This window comes from Argiope bruennichi, chromosome 2, assembly GCF_947563725.1.
Source record: "Argiope bruennichi chromosome 2, qqArgBrue1.1, whole genome shotgun sequence".
NCBI lineage: Eukaryota > Metazoa > Arthropoda > Arachnida > Araneae > Araneidae > Argiope > Argiope bruennichi.
Window position 1 is genome coordinate 71,406,719 of NC_079152.1, and position 18,343 is coordinate 71,425,061.

The 18,343-nt window shown below is 28.2% G+C and overlaps 1 protein-coding gene across 1 annotated transcript in view; it reads right to left on the reverse strand.

Moving 5' to 3' along the window:
- The window catches only part of LOC129962216 (serine/arginine repetitive matrix protein 5-like), a 64,143-nt gene that overhangs the window by 23,965 nt on the left and 21,835 nt on the right, over positions 1–18,343 (reverse strand). Inside the window, exons 9-13 of the mRNA XM_056075957.1 lie at positions 10,489–10,522; positions 9,489–9,620; positions 6,805–6,875; positions 4,694–4,807; positions 4,533–4,602 (exon numbers count right to left, since the gene is read on the reverse strand). Of these exons, the coding sequence (XP_055931932.1) occupies positions 4,533–4,602; positions 4,694–4,807; positions 6,805–6,875; positions 9,489–9,620; positions 10,489–10,522 (421 nt within the window). The remainder of the gene's footprint in view (positions 1–4,532; positions 4,603–4,693; positions 4,808–6,804; positions 6,876–9,488; positions 9,621–10,488; positions 10,523–18,343) is intronic.

The window sequence follows — 18,343 nt, forward strand, 5'->3', positions numbered from 1 at the left end:
GGGCTGGATGGTTGGTAACTTATGAATGAAAGAAATGGATCATTTTTAGACATCTGAGCTGAACACTAATTTGGAATCACATAATACTACCATGCACACTGTTAAAGAGAAATAAAACTGAATAATAACAAGTTATTATGGCAAGAATTTTTTAATTTTAATTTTGAAAGAAAATTATAGACACAATTATGTCATTTAACATTTGAAAAAAAAAAATTATTTTTATTAACAAAAATTAGGAATTTGAAAAATAGCAAATTTCAAAAATTCCATTTGAATTACTAAAATTTCTCTTCATGAAAATTTGATTTCCCATTTTATACTAAAATAAAGCAACCACAAATATTTAGCAAATGAGATGGTGGTATAAAAACAATCATGCACTTATTGAAAAAAGATTACATAGGTACTAGCAAGAAAATAAATTAAATGACATAGTTGTGCAATTGATGAAAATTAGAAATGCATTTGAGGGGCAGTAGAATAACATTTGCCACATTTTTTGAAAGATATTTATAAGAATTTGCTATTGCCATTTTACCACTAAAATTATTTCAATAGGGTTTTTCAGTATTTCATTTATTTAAAAAAATTAGTTCATTGGAAATTAATTAAATGCCTTTAAAATAATTATAAATTCATGCCTATTCTGATGATACAATTCTTTAACTTTTGTAGCATAAGAATTTGATTTTTTGAAGTTTAATACAAGATGATCTTTAACAAATATATTCAAAACAAATGCTGTCATCAAAATTGCAAATTCTTTACAAATATTGTTGGAAAAGCTGGAATAAAAATACCCATTATTTATTTGATACTAACATTATTTCAATTCTATTATTAATTTAGGTTAGATTTATGAAAAAGTTATTTTAAATGGATTCTACATATAAACTGCCATTAATTAATATTTTAAAATGACTACTTGTACAATGAAGATTTATATATTTCACAGCAAAGTAAAATAAAAAATATTATTCTTAAAAAGTAGTTACTTTTTTTTTTAATAAGTCACAATTTATTATTGCAGAAAATAATTTTGTTTTATGCAATTTCAGATCTCATGCACATTAATAGTCCCCCCTCCCCTTAACTTTTCTCTTGTAATGCATTTTCAATGAATATCAGAGTGCTGCTTTTAATTTAAAATTTCTTACTACTTTTGAAAAATTGCCCCTCATTTTCCAGAGCAACTGCATTGTATATAACACATTTGATTTACTGAATATATTCCAAGAAAAGTCTGTGTAACTTTTCCTTTTTAGATAATCTACAACATGGAACAGTGATAATAGAGGAAGAGAGAGAGCGTTTATTGATGCCTTTAGCTGAATTCAGTGTCTACTGTGGGATTTCATGTCAAGTTTCTTTTTCAAAACTGAGTAATTGTAAATACATAGACTGACAATAAATTCCAGTTTCTTTCCCTTTAAAGAAAATTGAGAGGGAAGTCAGATTTTATTGATAGAAATTGAGTGGTCAGCTTTATTATGAAACTTGCAACAAAGAGGACAGCATTCATCAAAATATTACAAAAAAAATGTCAGATTTGAGTAAAGATTGAAAAAAAAAAATTCATAACAATCAGATACTTATATTTTCATTTCGAGGAGGGAAAAAGCAGGGTTGAATTAATTTCATTCCCCTGATGTAAACAAGAAATAAACAATTATACAAAACATGAAAGAGTTTTACTAAATACTCAAATGTTTTGAGGTGCAAGGAGACATGAAATCATTGTATATAAAACTTTGTTTTCAGGGGACAGAATTTCAAATATATACTTTTCAAGAAGGGGAGGAAAAAATTCATATTCCCACTCAAAGGTTTAACCGTGTTTCCATTCAAAACTTCAACAGTATTCAAATTAAAAATCTTACTAGCAAAATGCTTAGTCTCAAAAAATATGATCTTCTGATTTCCAACATAACAGAAGATATTTTTTATGTTGTTCTTGCACAGTTACTACATAAATCTATTATCCTTGTTTTTTAAAAAAATGATTCCTAAGTCAATGAAATATCTAAATGGAAAATAATATAAATCTCAAATTTTAATCAAACAATTAATGGGGACCAGGATTCTTAAGTATTAACGATACAAATTTAATAAAAAAATAACTTTATTTCTAAACGATAATTAAGCTAAAACCTATTTTCATCATGGAATTTAAAACAATCTAGTGAAAAAAATTCATACATAAAATCATATGAAATAAAATTCCACAAAAAATGACTATTGATTTGATAACTATAGACTAAAAGAGAAAATATTTCAAGATCTAAATACATGACAGTAGTCACTGATACAGGGTACATAGACTAATTTGATCCTAAAAAATAAACACTTTATAAATACTTTTTAAGTGCCTTCAGAAGAAAAATAAGAACCAATCTTAAACTAATATTATATTATAGAACTAAGTCCGATGAAATGAATTAAGTTGGGTACTAACTGTCAAATCTTACGCATACATAAACATAAAACACTACCAGGAATAGCGGAATATTTTTCAACAACATTGAAACTGAGTTACTTAAAATGTTCTTTTTTTTATAGTTTCATTTGAAAAATCCTATTAAAAGACTTTCTTTGCATAATTTAAATTATTTAATTGCACTGCAGTTAGTATGTATGTATGTATATATATATATATATATATATATATATATATATATATATAGAGGTTATATTGCTACTTCACCAACATTCCAATTCTTCAAAAACCAGATAAGGACATAAGAAAATAAATTTAGAATATAAAAATCATCCAAATCTTATTAAATATGTAAATAAAAGATTGTTTCTCTTCAGAGATTTTTTCAAACACCTTCAATATTTTCACTAGTAACTTTTCCCAGCTAACTAATTTTGTTAGAAGTGAAAATATTCTGGCTTGTCGAGCAAGTAAGTGTAATAGTTTTATATTCAATTTCAGCAATTTCTTTTTCCATAAAGAGATCAAGAAATCTGTCTAATCTTTTTGTTGCTGACAGCTATTTCTTTTAACATTTGTTTCCCCCAAAAGTAGATGATATTCTGAATTGGCTGATATTTATAACATTCTCAGGGATAAATTCTGTCAAGCTGCTTTACGTGGTCATAGACTACATGTTGTGAAACATGATATTTTTCATTCAAATTTCCAGCTTCAGTATTTTAATCAATGCGAAAACATTTTCCAATGAATCTGTGTACTTGAACTCAGACAAACAAAAATCCACGGCAATGGATTTCCTTCAAAATTGGGATGAAATCAACAAATTTAATATTAAGAAATTCCAACTCAAAGTTTTTCAAGTTATTATATTCCGAGACATAAAACCAAAAATGTGTTATTCAGAGGTTAGATTCATGGAGACATGGCAAAATCTTGAGTTTAAATATTTTGGCAATTACAATTCTTTCTCTGAATAATTCATATATGAAAAAGTAAAAAAGGAATTTTATTGGTATTAATATTTTTGGTATGTTTTGGGAAGAGTAATGAATTATTTACAAGTAACTTTTGAGTTTCATTAACTTTTTTTTTTTTTTTTTAAAGCCTTGAATCATTCAGTATATTCACCTATAGAAGCCTGCAATGAGTCAAACAAAAACAGATAATTACTAATGAAAATCACAAAATGATGTTGAAATATGTTGCACAGACAATTTACCATGTGTAAAAAACAGATGTCCTGACGTTACAGTTAAAACCTAACATGAATATATAAAATTCTTTCTAAAATGAAAAGGTCCCCCCCCCCTTATCTAAACAAGCAAAAGGGGGTAAAAGAAGAATGAAGTAACTGATAAGTATTTATTTTCCCCATTTATCAGTATTTCCCCACAACTGATATAAAATCCTTTTTCATAAACCTGAATTTAATGAATCCTCATTAACCATATGCATTAAATTCATTAAACAGAGGAAGATATGATACTGCAAGAAAATACAACCTTTAAATGGACAGATCTAACTTGGTGACCCCCCCCCCCAATCAGAAGAAAACTATAAGCACCTAGACAAAAAACAGTACTTTTAAAGTCTTTATATAAGGACCACCAAAAATACTCAGTTTTCCTGGACTTCAAATGATGCTACCCACCCTGTTGATAATTTTGTAGAAGCAGAAACTGATGTTCTAACAATTTTTCAATTACATTGGAAAAAATCAATATCTTCTAGAAGAAAAAAAGAGCCCCTAAGAACCAGGAGGCTTATATTCCTAATGTCAACAAATTTGGTAGATAAAATTTTATTAAAATTTATTTTCATCCTTTTTATACCAAGCACAAATATACGACTTGAACAGTTCAAATTTATATGCATTTGTTGGAAGACACAACCTTAGTAATTTCATGAAAAATATACTAATAAACAAGCAACACCAAGCACATGTAAATGAAGTCATTGCCATCTACTAATCATAGATAAGACTTCCTTCAATGGTGGGAACTCCATGTAAGAATGTTGAAAAACAAAAATCAATCTTAAAACAAAACTTATTGAAAGTATTATATTTGAAAAATAGAAAACTACATACTTGCCAGCTAACTCTGCTGCTCAAATTCTCCACTATGATTCGGTATTCAGTTCTTGTAGGTGGCCCGTACCTTCAGTAATTGGGGAAAATATTCAAAAGACAAATTCCAAAAGATATGATGTAATTAAAATAATAAAGAATTTTTTAAAATTAATATTTACTTGTCTCGACCACCTCCTTGGCGTCCTCTGCGCATTGGTGCACGATATCCTCTATTTCTATCTCGATACATATCATTACCTCTTGGAGATCCTCTAGCATGCTCAATAGTGACCCTAAAAATAAATTTTTAAACCACATACAGTAACTCAATAACTGTATAAAATAAATATTATAACCATGTACAGATATGCGGATTGCGATTCAAATGAATGCTCTGGTTTTAAATAAAAGTTAGTAAAATTAATTTGAAATTATTTTTTTTGAATAGCTGTCTTATTAATATGGAATGTTATACAGTAGCTGATATTTAATGTAATCACTTTAAACAATATAACAATTTACACTAATATTGTTAACAATTCAAATATATATTGTTCATACATGCCTTGGTATTATAAAATTTATTATTAAACAGTGCATGCTGAGTTTCAAAAATATGAAATATTTGAATCATTTCAGTATACATTGGAGAGTTTTCTTCAACACATTCATAGCTGCCAGAACCACAAATGTTCATTGCTTAGGCTTATTAACAAAAAATCACTGTCTTTATTTTCAAAATTTAATTTGTTTAAATATCATATAAATAGAATAAATTAAAAAAATTAATAACTTTTTGTTTCAAAATTAATGTTTGCAAAATGTTACACAATTTAATTTTAAAAGGATGTAAAATTTTCAGCTGCAACATAGCATTACATTTACTAATTTTTTTTATCATACTTATTACAAATTTCAATTTTGCCTTTTACACTTAAATCAGTTTTTTTTTTCTCTTTTTTCCTTATTTTATTCATTTTGCTTTCATAATTGAATCACATATAACAATAGTTAATGACTGTTCAATACATTTTAATCAATTAAACATCAATTAAATCAATCCAAATTGCTACAATGCAGACTAAAGAATATGAATCCCTCCCATTAGAAAAAGATTCACAGATGGCCCCTTAAAGGCAGAGCAAGTAATATCTATGAGCATCCATATTAACACTAGTTGATGATGAATGACTAATTAATTCTTCAAAATTGATAACATTAAATGATAATGTGATCACATGTAATGAATATTTTCATATACATATGCTTATCTTGGTTCAAGACCAAAGATTTTTTATAACATAAAATAAATGCATTAATTGCAATCACATTAAATGACATCCAATGTATGTTATTTTATAATGCAAATGTCAACATAGCATAATGCATAATTAGTCCCCCCCCCTGGAATTTCTTTCATACAAAACAGAAAAATGTAACATTTTAGATGCAATAATTTTAACATTTTTAAACATGTGCAACTTACCAGAGAAAGTAAATGCAATTTATAAAACAAACTTTACAATAAAGAAAAATATATGCTCTACACTAAAGTTATTACAAAAAAATATTTCACCACATCTCTTAAGATGTGAGAAATTGAAACTTTTACATTTTAACTAAGAAAAGTCAACTTATTGTTACAAGACAAAAATAAAAATGCATCTCTAACAATTTAAGTGCTTCTCTCTAGCCATTTTGTCCCCTCACATCACTTAATAGTTTTTAACAAAAATAATTACCCAATACTATTAAGAGTCAACTTCATTTTAAATTAAAAAAATTAATATGAATACCACAAAATGTTTAATTTCTTTATTCCAAAAAAAAAAAAAAAAGTGCATTTTAAAAAAGTTTTAGGTTTAATTTAAAAAAAAAAAAAAGAGACAAGGTACACTAAAATTTCCAGTAGAAAGTAATTTAAAGCAGCTTAAGCATTTAATTTTTTTAATTCAATTTCATTTTTATTGTTTTCACATGTTAAATGTTATGATTTATAATTCATAACATGTATTTATATTTTGTTACCAGCATCAATGGTTAATAGAAAAACAAACTGTTAGATGTTCCACCTCCTCAATTTCAAAAATATGCACATTCATGTTTGAGATATTGATTCCCAATAAATAAATTAAAAAACAGTTTATTATGTCTTTAAAAAATATCACTTTGTGAAATTATGAAATTTTATTTACGAAATTTTACTTTTTATAAATTTTTCCAATGTTTAAAATTGATAAAAAATTTTTAATTGCATGCATAGTGGTATAGATGTTATATTCATATTTACCTTTCACCAAGAAGTTGTTTTCCATTTAACTCGTAGACAGCATCATCAGCATCTCGATAGTCATCAAATTCCTAATTTTAAAGAAATTCATCTTTTATAAAATCTGCAAATTTTCATAAAATTCTTTTAAAAACTATAGAACACTACTTGATTAAAGACTAAAATTTGAACTCTTAAAATAAATATTCATCTAATATACCCCATTGAATAAGAAGGGAAGAGTGAACTTTTCACTATATATTTTAGAAAAGGAAAAAATCAGCATTTTTCATATCTTCTATATATTTGAATAAAATTATGCATGCTTAACTAAGCATTATTTGAAATTCCTGTATTAACCCTTACAGCTTTAGTTGAGAATAATGTCTGTTTGCCAGTCAAATCTTTTGGGGATTAATTTTTACCAAATGTGTCAAATTCTACTTTTACAGCTTGACTTGAGAATAATGATTGTTTGCTAGTAAAACTTTTGAGGATTAATTTTCACCAAATGTGGTAAAATCTACCTTTACTGCAACTAAAACTCTTCATTATTTTTTCTTTAACTATACAAGATGGCAGACTTCTAGTGAATTTTTAGATGATTGAGGTCATCTTGTCCAAAAACTAGACATTGATCTAAAGTCCAACCCAACAGTACTTCAAAGAAGCAAACCTCCATCTTTACATATATTCTTTATAGTTCAACTTTCCCATAATATAGAAATAATTAAACTTGCATTATGGGAAGATTAAATTAATAATTAGAATTAAATAAGTAATCTTGGCAAAAATAAGAATCGGTTATATTTTCCCTTTTTCAGTAGAAGTTGTATGAAACATATAAATGAAAGTAAAAAAATGCACATAAAATATGATACTGAATTTAATTTTTAATTGAGATTATTCCACAGAAAGTAATTGTTTATCAAGTTTCATAGCTTATTTTTGTTTTAAAAAAAGAAAATATATGTAAATATTTTTTTTTTGATTAATTACTAAAAAATGAAAGGGAAAAAAAGCAATGACAGACTGATGGAATATTATTTTAATATTTCAGTAAGACCTGAATGAGTAATTTTTAATAACCAAGGAATGCCTCTTTAAAATGGCTAACAAGAACTATTAACTACACATAGAGGTTTAAAATAGGCCAAAAAATTGAAAGGTCAATCAGTCACATCTAATAAACTTCCACACAGAGGCTAAATACTAACTCGTAAGTACATTTTCTAGAAAAACTTTGATGCCTCCCATAAGGAAATGGTTTATGTAAGTCAGCCAAAAGGGCTTTCAAATAAATCAACTGTTCTATGAACTAAACATCAAAATTAATATATAGTTGATTATAATTATTTTATAAAAACTTTGTTAAATACAAAACTTATTTATTAAGCTGTGTAACATACTTTTCTCTTTCTATCAGAAATTAAATTAATCCTTTAAGAATTTAAAAAAAAAAAAAATCAAGCACTTAGTTTCAGTTTAGAATATTTAAGTGAACAAATTTGTAAAACAAAACGACCCATCAAGAAAATTATTCATATATAAGTACAACACTATATTTAGGGTAAAAAAAAGCTGTCAAGGGTTTTTCATTATTTTTATCAGGAAAATTTACAATAAAATAAACCCACTTCAAACTTTTATTAATTATATATATCACTGCTATTTTTTATCATAGCAAAGCATTTACCACATAAAATTTCTGCACTTAGGTCCTTTTATTTATAATAAAATTTATTTCCATTCCTTTGATTCAATTTACTTTATATTAATTTTAAACAATTTATTAGATCTTTCAAAACACTAGTCTCTTTTGCTGACTAATAGAAGTTTTCAGTGAATAGAAATAAGAACTTTTATGCTTATTTATATTAGGTTCTATTTCATGTTCATCACTTTTTAGTTTTATTTTAGTCTTGGCGAGTAAAAAAATATTTTTTTAAATGCAACTAAAATATTCCACGATTTTGCACCCCTTGGTAATGACATCAGAGGCACTTGTCCTACTTGTCCCAATATTGTCTAGAAATGATATTATTACAATAAGAATAAAGAAGATGTGGATACTCTTGATTAGAATTTGAACATATGTACATGCAAAAGGAAAATAATTTGCTTGCCTAAAGGCTTTTGTTTTGGAATATTTCTTCTGTTTTTTTTTTTTTTTTTTTGCAATGCATTTATTATTCAGACATCAATAAATATCAAATGGATTGAGAAGAAATCAAACAAAAGAAAGCCATTCTTAGAAAATTTGTGCAATTAAAAATCTGCTAAGGGAACATTGCTCCAGAAACAAAGAATCTCATAAAATAATTTAAAGATTATAGAATAAAAAACAAAATGATATATTACCAATTTCCACAATTAATTTACAAAATAAATGTGTCATGTGCAAAATTCAGAATCTGCCCATCATATAATGATAAACAAAATATATTGAAAATTATATATATATTTTCAATCATATCAAGTACATTAAATTTATTACATTCATATGCATTTATAACAGTAATATTTTTCTGGTCACATTGATGCAACACTTGTATTTGCATTGTAAATGTGAACAGAACAATAGGATTTAAACAATTGAATATTTTAAAATATATGTAGCATATGAAATAGAGAATAAGTTAAAAGCATTTTAAAAAGAACCAAGAATAATTTTTAAAAACATTAAGAAGTAATACAAAACTTACCACAAAGCCAAAGCCATTCTTTATCAAAATCTCTCTTATTTTACCATAATTTTGAAAAAACTTTTCTATATCTCTTTCTGTAACATCATAACTTAACCTTCCAATATAAATCCGAGTACTCATGCTTGCCGTCTGTAAATAAGTAGAAAGATGAAATAACTAAATTTGTATTAAATAGTTCTTGAAATGAGAATTTTACATATAACATAAATTTAATGAATTCACAGCCATTCTTTAAGCTTTGTGAATTAAGGATTTTATTTGATAAATAAAATATTTAATGTTAACTTAAATAAATACTGGAATTATAACAGGAATTATTATTAACCGTAATTAATGGAACTGATAAATTAACTATACATATGCTAATTACATTACATTAGTTAAGAGGATACAACTGCCATATTGATACTTGTGTATTGAGAAGACAACATATATCTGGACAAATGAATCTCATTTATATTCAATTTTCAAAACAGAAGGAAAACATCATTTCAATATTCAAATCTCCAAAATAACAAATGCAACTCTAGAATCAAGATTATCTTTTACTTACGTTTTTACAAGTGCTAACACCATATATAATATTTCAGTTCCATTGAAATCTTTAAAGAGAAGGCCAGAATATATTGTCTGCATTATCCTTAAAAGTTTTTTAATAGCTTTTAAGGGTAATGAAGGCCACATTTTACAATAACTTTCTTTCTAAAGACAGTTTAATTTCCATAAAAATTAAACTTTTCTGAAAACTACAAAATCGTTTTATTCTTTGGTTAAATAGTAATGAAATGTGCGTCCAAGCATTTTAATAATATCGTACATTATCTCTGTTTAATAAAGTCAATTATTCGTAATGATCAATGAAAGGTTTACAAATGAATATAGTACAATGGAAACGTGTTTTAACACCGATCAAGAATTTAAAAAAAATTAACAAAAACATGAATAATACACATAGGATACAAAATAGAATAAATATGAAGATAAAATAATGAAATACTTTTTGAGATGATATTATATAAGATCTGCTACAACTGTTTTTCAAGCTTCATGCGTCAAAACCAAATAGACACGATAACAATATGGAGCGTACGAACACTGAAATGGCGCTCACTTCAGCTCTAGCCATAGGTTCTCAAAGATTCTCTGCGGTTCTACCAAAGCTATTACCAAGCCACGGCTTACAGCGTCACAATAATTGTCTATCTTAACAACGTATAATAAATACATTTGATATCTTTATTTTCAAACAGTTGTTCAAAATAACTGTCATTTAACCACACTATTAATTTTTAAAAAGGCTTATAATGTATACAAAAAAAAATGTTTCATAAAACAAATTGTCAATGATTTGTTATTATAAATTTTTTCAAATGTGTATTTTTAGTTCTATATAGGTCTATCGATGGTGTTTGCAATTTCAAAGGTTTCATATTTCTTGTTTTTTTACATTAAAACAAGAAATGCCCAGAAAGTCGACGGGACAAGTACTTTCTGCTGTACAATTTTTTGCGCATGCGTGGTTTTATTGAATTGGAATTTGGCTTAATGTATTTAACCCTTATTTATATTAAAATCGCTTTTATAAAGCTACAAAACTAGGTCTAATTTAGATCGGACTTATATTTGAGCCGTTGTCAAGAACGGCATCTGAGACGGCACTCCCTTTGCAAACATCCGCACCTCATTAGCGGGAGGAGGTTTGGTTCTCACAGATTTAACGTGGAACCGTTACCTCCTTACCTCCGATAGATATCTATCTGTCGGAAGTGTTGGTGCAGCAGATATGCTTACACAGTGGCTCTTCGGTGAAACCCGGTGTCAAACTTAGCCGAGACCCATGGATCTTTTTATTTTTTATTTATTTATCTTTTAAATAAAAGAGGATTTAGCTAACTGCAAAAATTAGATTGGGCATTGACATTTACATAAAAAGAATTGGTTGTAGTAAGTAAGCGTAACTAGAGTGGGCAAATGAGGCAAGTATCATGGAAAGAGAAAAATCGTCTAGATGCTTTTGAGTGAAAGGTACGTTTTTGTCAATCGCTTATTCTCCATATACTCTTAAAGTGAAAAGGCTTCCAATCAAATGTCAAAAAACATCTATATACTCTATTAGCAGAAGACATTATACGACATCTAAACGATGTTATCCGATATTTCGAATGCCGACCACTGCTATAGAGATATCTTGACAATATAGTTGGGCATTTTGTACTAATAAGGTGTGTAAAATGTGAACGTAAGTGGCATAGAAATTGTCCTTATTAGAAATTGCCGAATGGCACCAGTTAATCACTATACGAATACAACTTTGCAGACTACTTCATTGAACGTTGTTATAACTGCACTTAATTCAATGTATCCCGTCAGATGCGTTTTTTCCCACCCGATTGAAACAAAAATTTGGCCGAAAACTGTGCTTGTAAACACCAAATCCTGCTATAGATGTTAATTCTTTGTACCGAATTCTATTCATCCAGCTCACTTCGCTTTGTAGTTATCGTGCTAACTTACATTTGTACAGCCGTACAAACTTCTTTTGAACGGAGTTTGTTCAAAATCTGACAGAAATCTACAAATGTTGTGTGAAGATGGTATACCAAATTTCATTCGTCTTGTTCAAAGCGTTTTTAGTTATCTTTGGCACAGACAGACGGACAATTTCCAAAAATGTATTTTTCGAACTTAGAAAGATCAAAAACTTGAAGATTCGTCAAAATCTCGATTTGGAAATTTTTGACCATTACTATACTTTCTCTATATTGCTTATACGAAAAAGGAAAAATTAGTAAGACAATGAAAATGGATAGAATTCTTTTACAAAGGAAGTTTTATATCGAGTTAAAATAGATTTTGACTCATGCTTTTAACAGAAAAACAATCTTGAATTGCTGATTTAACGGAACAATGAAATTGACTTGATTTTCATTATATTATAAAACAATGTTAAAAATTATGCAAAAACACTTTAAAAAAACTTTTAAAATTAAGAACAAAACTGTTGAAAATTTAATGGATCTTAGTTGCAATAACATTAAAAAGTATTAACTTTTTCGTTGATATATACGTTTAGTTTGTAAAGCGTATACATCAACGATTTTTGCATCAAACAGGCTTTATGAAACCTTTATGAATTTTACAAAGTCATCTGTACTCCATAAGCGACTCAGATGTACAGACATTTTCAAACCTGAAGATCATTAGAATAGATTCAGAAATTTATTATCTGAGGAGAATTTAAAACTTTATGCATTGCAAAAAGAATTATTAGACGTTTTGCATGCAGAAATAATTATTAATATAATTGCACAAGAATTATTAATATCCAGGGCCGGCCATATGTGTATGAGGAGGGGGTGCAGTGGGGGGCCCCCAACATGATCAAGAAATAATGTTCTGAACTGTAAAGGCAGGAAATGAAGAGAAGAAGAAATTTAATTGAAACAATTGATGGGTTTTGAAATACAGGAAGGTTACATATTACAGTTTAGTGTAAGTGTGCAACATATTTTAAACATAAAATATGGTCATTTACCTCATCTACAAGGTTAAATTGCATATATTACTTTGATAATTTATACTATAAAATATTTTATATTGTTAAATCTAATCATGTCCCTGTCAAGGAAGTATTCCTCTGGGTGTAAAGGATTCGGTTTCAAATAAGAAAATTAGCAGGAAAGACAAAAAAGAAAAGTAAAATTTGAAAAAGTCATGAGTATATTTGTTTTATTGTCTACGAAGTAATTCTGGTAATGAAATTGCTCCGATTTCAGCAGTTCCGATTATAGCAGCTTCAACAACGAAGAAAATTCCGCACAAACTACACAATCTTGCAATGAAAGTGTAGAAATTTTGAAAAGCTTTGAAGAACCTTCTGTTTATACACTTATTATTGAATCAGAAAATAACAACGGAAATGACAATAACAAATGTGATCAAGCATATAAGTGATTCAGGTTTATGACCAAGCATAATAACTGATAAATTTAAAATGTTTTGTGTTAAAAACAGACCTGTACAACACAAATGAGTTTTTGCTAAAAATGCGGAAGGTAAATCATTTTCCACCACTTAACTACTTTTTTAAAAAATAAGTGCCGATTGGTGAAAAGCAATTTCACAACTGACTGATTTATTCAAAAATGCAAGAAGCGGTATTTTGTTTTAATTGCATATTATTTTCCAGATAAAATGAAAAAAAAAAAAAACTACATGATTTATAGGTGTCTATAATAACTGTAGAAAATCTTTAATTGTATTGTAGTTCAAGATCATGAGCATTCTATTAGTCAATTCATTTATTGCTTGGAAAGAGTAACTGAAATGACTAAATTTATGTTCTACTATTGATAAAACAAATCAAGTTAATATAAATAAGGAAATGGAATCTCTTAAATTACTATTTCAAAGAATTGTATATGTGATTCTATTTTTAGAATGTAGTAATCTTCCATTTCTAGGAAACCATGAAATAACAAAAATGCCTAATAATGGAATTTTTTTGTTTAATCGAATTATTAAGTAAATACGACTCTGTGCTTATGGATCATATAAACAGAATTAAAAAATCCAAAAATAGAACTGTGCATCATTTAGCAGATACATCGCAAGAACAATTTATTCCTGTGTTTGGAAATGAAATTTTTAACAAAATTAAAGACGATACAAAAGCAGCCACGTATTTCAGTATTCAAATGGAATCTACTTCTGATATTTCCCATATAAAAGAAACTTCAGTCTTTATTAGGTATGTAAATTTTGAAGAGAAAAGATTAACTATAAATGAGTCATTTAAGGGTTTATTGAAATAACTGACATGACTGGAGAAGGACTAGCAAAACTCTACTGGAAATAACAAGTCAGCTTGATTTAGATATTATGAATTGTAGTGGACAGACATATGACAACGATAGCAATATGTAAGGGAAATATAAAGGTGTACAATCTAGAATAATTGCTCTAAACCCTCATGCAAATTTTATGCCTTGCCTATCACATTCTTTTAATTTATCAACTTATGATGCCGTTTCCAGCAGTATGTATAATAATTTTTTTGGGATATTGCAACGTTTATATTACTTTTTTTCTGCATCTATAAAAATATGGGAAATTCTACAAAAGCTTTTAAACATTATTCTTAAACCATTATGCGTCACTCGTTGTGAAATAAAAACAGATTCGGTTATAGCGATATATATGCAGTTTGAACCTAGAAAATAGGTTTTAATCCTCTAATTTGTAATACCCTAGAAGAATTTATTAATGCAAATAACAATAATACAGCTCTATCCGAAGTTAATGTCTATTGGATTCAATACAAGACGTGACGTTTATTTTATGTTTAATAGTATGGTTTACAATATTGTCCAGAATTAGAACTATCACTAAACTATTTGTAGTAAAAACAATTGTTCTGACTTTTAATTTAATTAATAAAATTAAAACTGAAGTCCAAAATTTAAGAACAAAATTTAACTCATTTTTAGACGAAGTAAAAACAATAGCATGTAATTTAGTCTTTCAGAACATTTTCCTGAAAAACGAATTTGAAAAAAAAAAAAAAGAAAAAAAAAAATTACCTTTCGAAACAGAATTTAAATGTTATTTTTAACTGTGCAACTGATATTGTTATTGTACAGATAAGAGATGCATTTAAATTATTTCAAATTAATCACTGATATAAAAACTTTAAAAAACATGAATTAGAAAAATGTTCCGAAAACTTTGTAATGTTTTATAATAACGATATAAATGAAAATCTAATTCAAATAATTGTTTTGCTACAGGATTTTATTTTGAATGAAAGGGACGTAAATAACGCTCAACATATATTGAAATATATGTATACTAAATAATAACGATAATGATTTATTTCTAAACTTTTCTTTACATTAACAATTATTAAAATAAATGCTGAGCGCTCTTTCAACAAATTAAAATTAATAAAGTATTGTCTTCATCACGCATGTGTGTATAAAGCTTAAATGCACTTACTATACGTATATCGAAAAAAAATTGCAAAAAATTGTGATTTTCCTGAAGTAATTAGCAAAATCACGTATCAAATAAACATGCAATAGTAATATGTATTAGTATCTGTATTTTTTTTTTCACTTTGCAAAACATTTAGGGCTCCTAATCGGTTTCTTGCACCAGGGCCCCTTCACAGAGAAGGCCGGCTCTGTGAAGGATTCTCATCTATGGAATTAAAATGCGTGTTGATTTATCTTTAAAGTAGTGTTCTGTATGAAATAGTTTTCTGTACTTTTGGGTTGTTAATCTTCGACAATAAGAAATTATCTTTAACAATGTTGGGACTCCTGGCGTAACCCTGATTACATGTAACCTTTTAGCGCATGCACGCTGGTGACGTCAGGAAAAAATTTCCTATGATCCCAGAGAGTAAAAGATGTGAATTTAGATTTAAGTTTGGATGGATGAAGTGTGTATGATGGAACCAAAGAGGGTTTTGTGCTGTGTAAATAATTCGTGCACGTAGAATGAAATATATGTAAATATTTTTATATGATTATCTGTGCCTGTGTCCTCGTCCTGCAAATAAAAAAGATGACAAAAATGAGAACGCTTGGATTAATGATTTCGATGTTTATGTGATCTAATTCACCTTGGAATACCTCAATTCTATTTCATTTTGAAGATCCCGGAACGACAAGGTAAGAGAGAAATTTTTCTTACATTTCGATAAATTTGAATTTGGGGCCTAGAAATCCCAAAAAACAATATTGAAACTGGCAGATAGTTTACTTTTTAATTTTCGCTAAAAAAATTATGAAAATAACAATATAGTTCTGAAATATAGTGAGCTATACACTTAAATATTTAAAATTCAATGCATTTGTATTTAATATTCCTTAAATACATATAATATTTATATAATGTAATTAGTGATATGTCTAATATATTTTTTAAACTGGGAATACGTTATGTTAATTTATCAATTTTAATTATATATATGTGTGAGTATGTGTGTGGGCGAGGACAGCCCCCCCCACCGCCCCCGATGTCACCTGGTAGCCATCTCTATTTAGCACAAAATATTGTACGACATCTGTAGATGTTGTTCGATGTTCTGAATATCGGCCAATATCGTTAAGATATGAAAAGAATAGTGCTGGATATTTTTTATTCAGCACTATTCTTTTGATAATCTTTTACTTATAATAAAGATCAATGTGCGTATATATATGTGTGTGTGTATGTGTTGACGTTCTCCAGACCAGACCGTTTGACCTACAGCTACCAGATTTGGCACATGCATATCTTGGAGGTCGAGAATGTGCACCTCGGAATTATATATATATATATTTTGAATTTTAAATTAGAATTTTAATTAATTAAAAATTACGTTACATTTTGGCGTTTCCCCGGTATAACTTCCGAAATTATTACAATATAAAATTAATTTTTACGTCATATTAAAGTTCAAATGATAATCTTTCCAATGATACCAATGTTTTAACCTATAAATTAAATTTTTATTTTTAAGGAATTTTTTTAATGTAATTTAAGGTATCCGAACACGTTTGGGGCACTTTTTTAGAAAAACATAGTGTAGGCATATTTAACCATATTTCTGGGTTTAAGACTATTCAAAATTAGTAATAGGAGGTCAATATTTGAAATAAACATTAAAACTTTTTGAAAATTGGCATTTAATAGCATAAATTTAAACAAATTCTTTAAAAACTTCAAATTGGCTACACCAAAAACTATTACTATTACCCGAACAAAACTTATATCAAAATCTAATATATAAAAATCTCGTGTCACGGTGTTTGTGTTCGTACTCCTTCAAAACGGCTCACCAATTTTTATGAAATTTTTTATGTGTATTTGGTAGGTATGAGAATAGGTCGTAAAGTATATTTCATAACGCTAGGTAATTGGGGTCTCCCTATTCCGTCATTCCACGTTCAACGTAAGTTGATGAGATCAACGCTTGCTTGAAATCATCGCCACTGTGGTGTAAAGTTGAAAAAGTCCAGCTAAAAATTAACACGCGCGTTCAAATGCTACAAGATCTATCTTCTGACACATTCTCGGACCAATTGTTTGATATCGGCGATGGAAAAGTTGCTGTCTATGAAAATACTGGATGCATTGCCATTAATTCTGCACTATCGTTGATTCGCAAAGTGCTCTCATTGACTGCATATTTCCCGATGTACGCACACAATATATAAATCATGCGTGGCTGGCAGAAAGAGCCAGTTTGGCAGTAAAAAATAGGGACGTCGATGATTTAAACTTGAAGATACATAAGTCGTTGCCAGGCGACTTGGTATCATACAAATCGATCGATACAGTTTGCAATGCTAACGAAGCTGTAAATTATCCAACAGAGTTTTTGAGCTCACTGGATTTGCCAGGCATGTCACTAGACTTTTTAAGACTGTAAGTTGGATCTCCGGTTATTTTACTTCGGAATTTCAACCCACCACGGCTATGCAATGGCACGCGATTGGTCATTAAAAAATTGATGAAAAACGTTATCGAAACCCCCATTTTTAATGGCAAATTCAGGGCCGAAAATTTTTTGCTATCACGAATTCCAATGATTCGCATATATGTGCTAATTAAATTCAAACGCGTTCAATTTCCTATTAGATTGGCATTCAGAATGTCGCAAAACCAAATGATGTCTGTTTGCGGCTTAGATTTGGGCACACCATGTTTTTCACACGGACAATTATACGTGGCATGTTCTCGCGTAGGCGAGCCATCGAGCTTATTTCTGTTGGCTAAAGACGGACTGACACAAAATATCGTAGACTCACTTGCTCTTCGAAATGAATATTGATTTTCTTTATTTCATTTTTACACTTTAG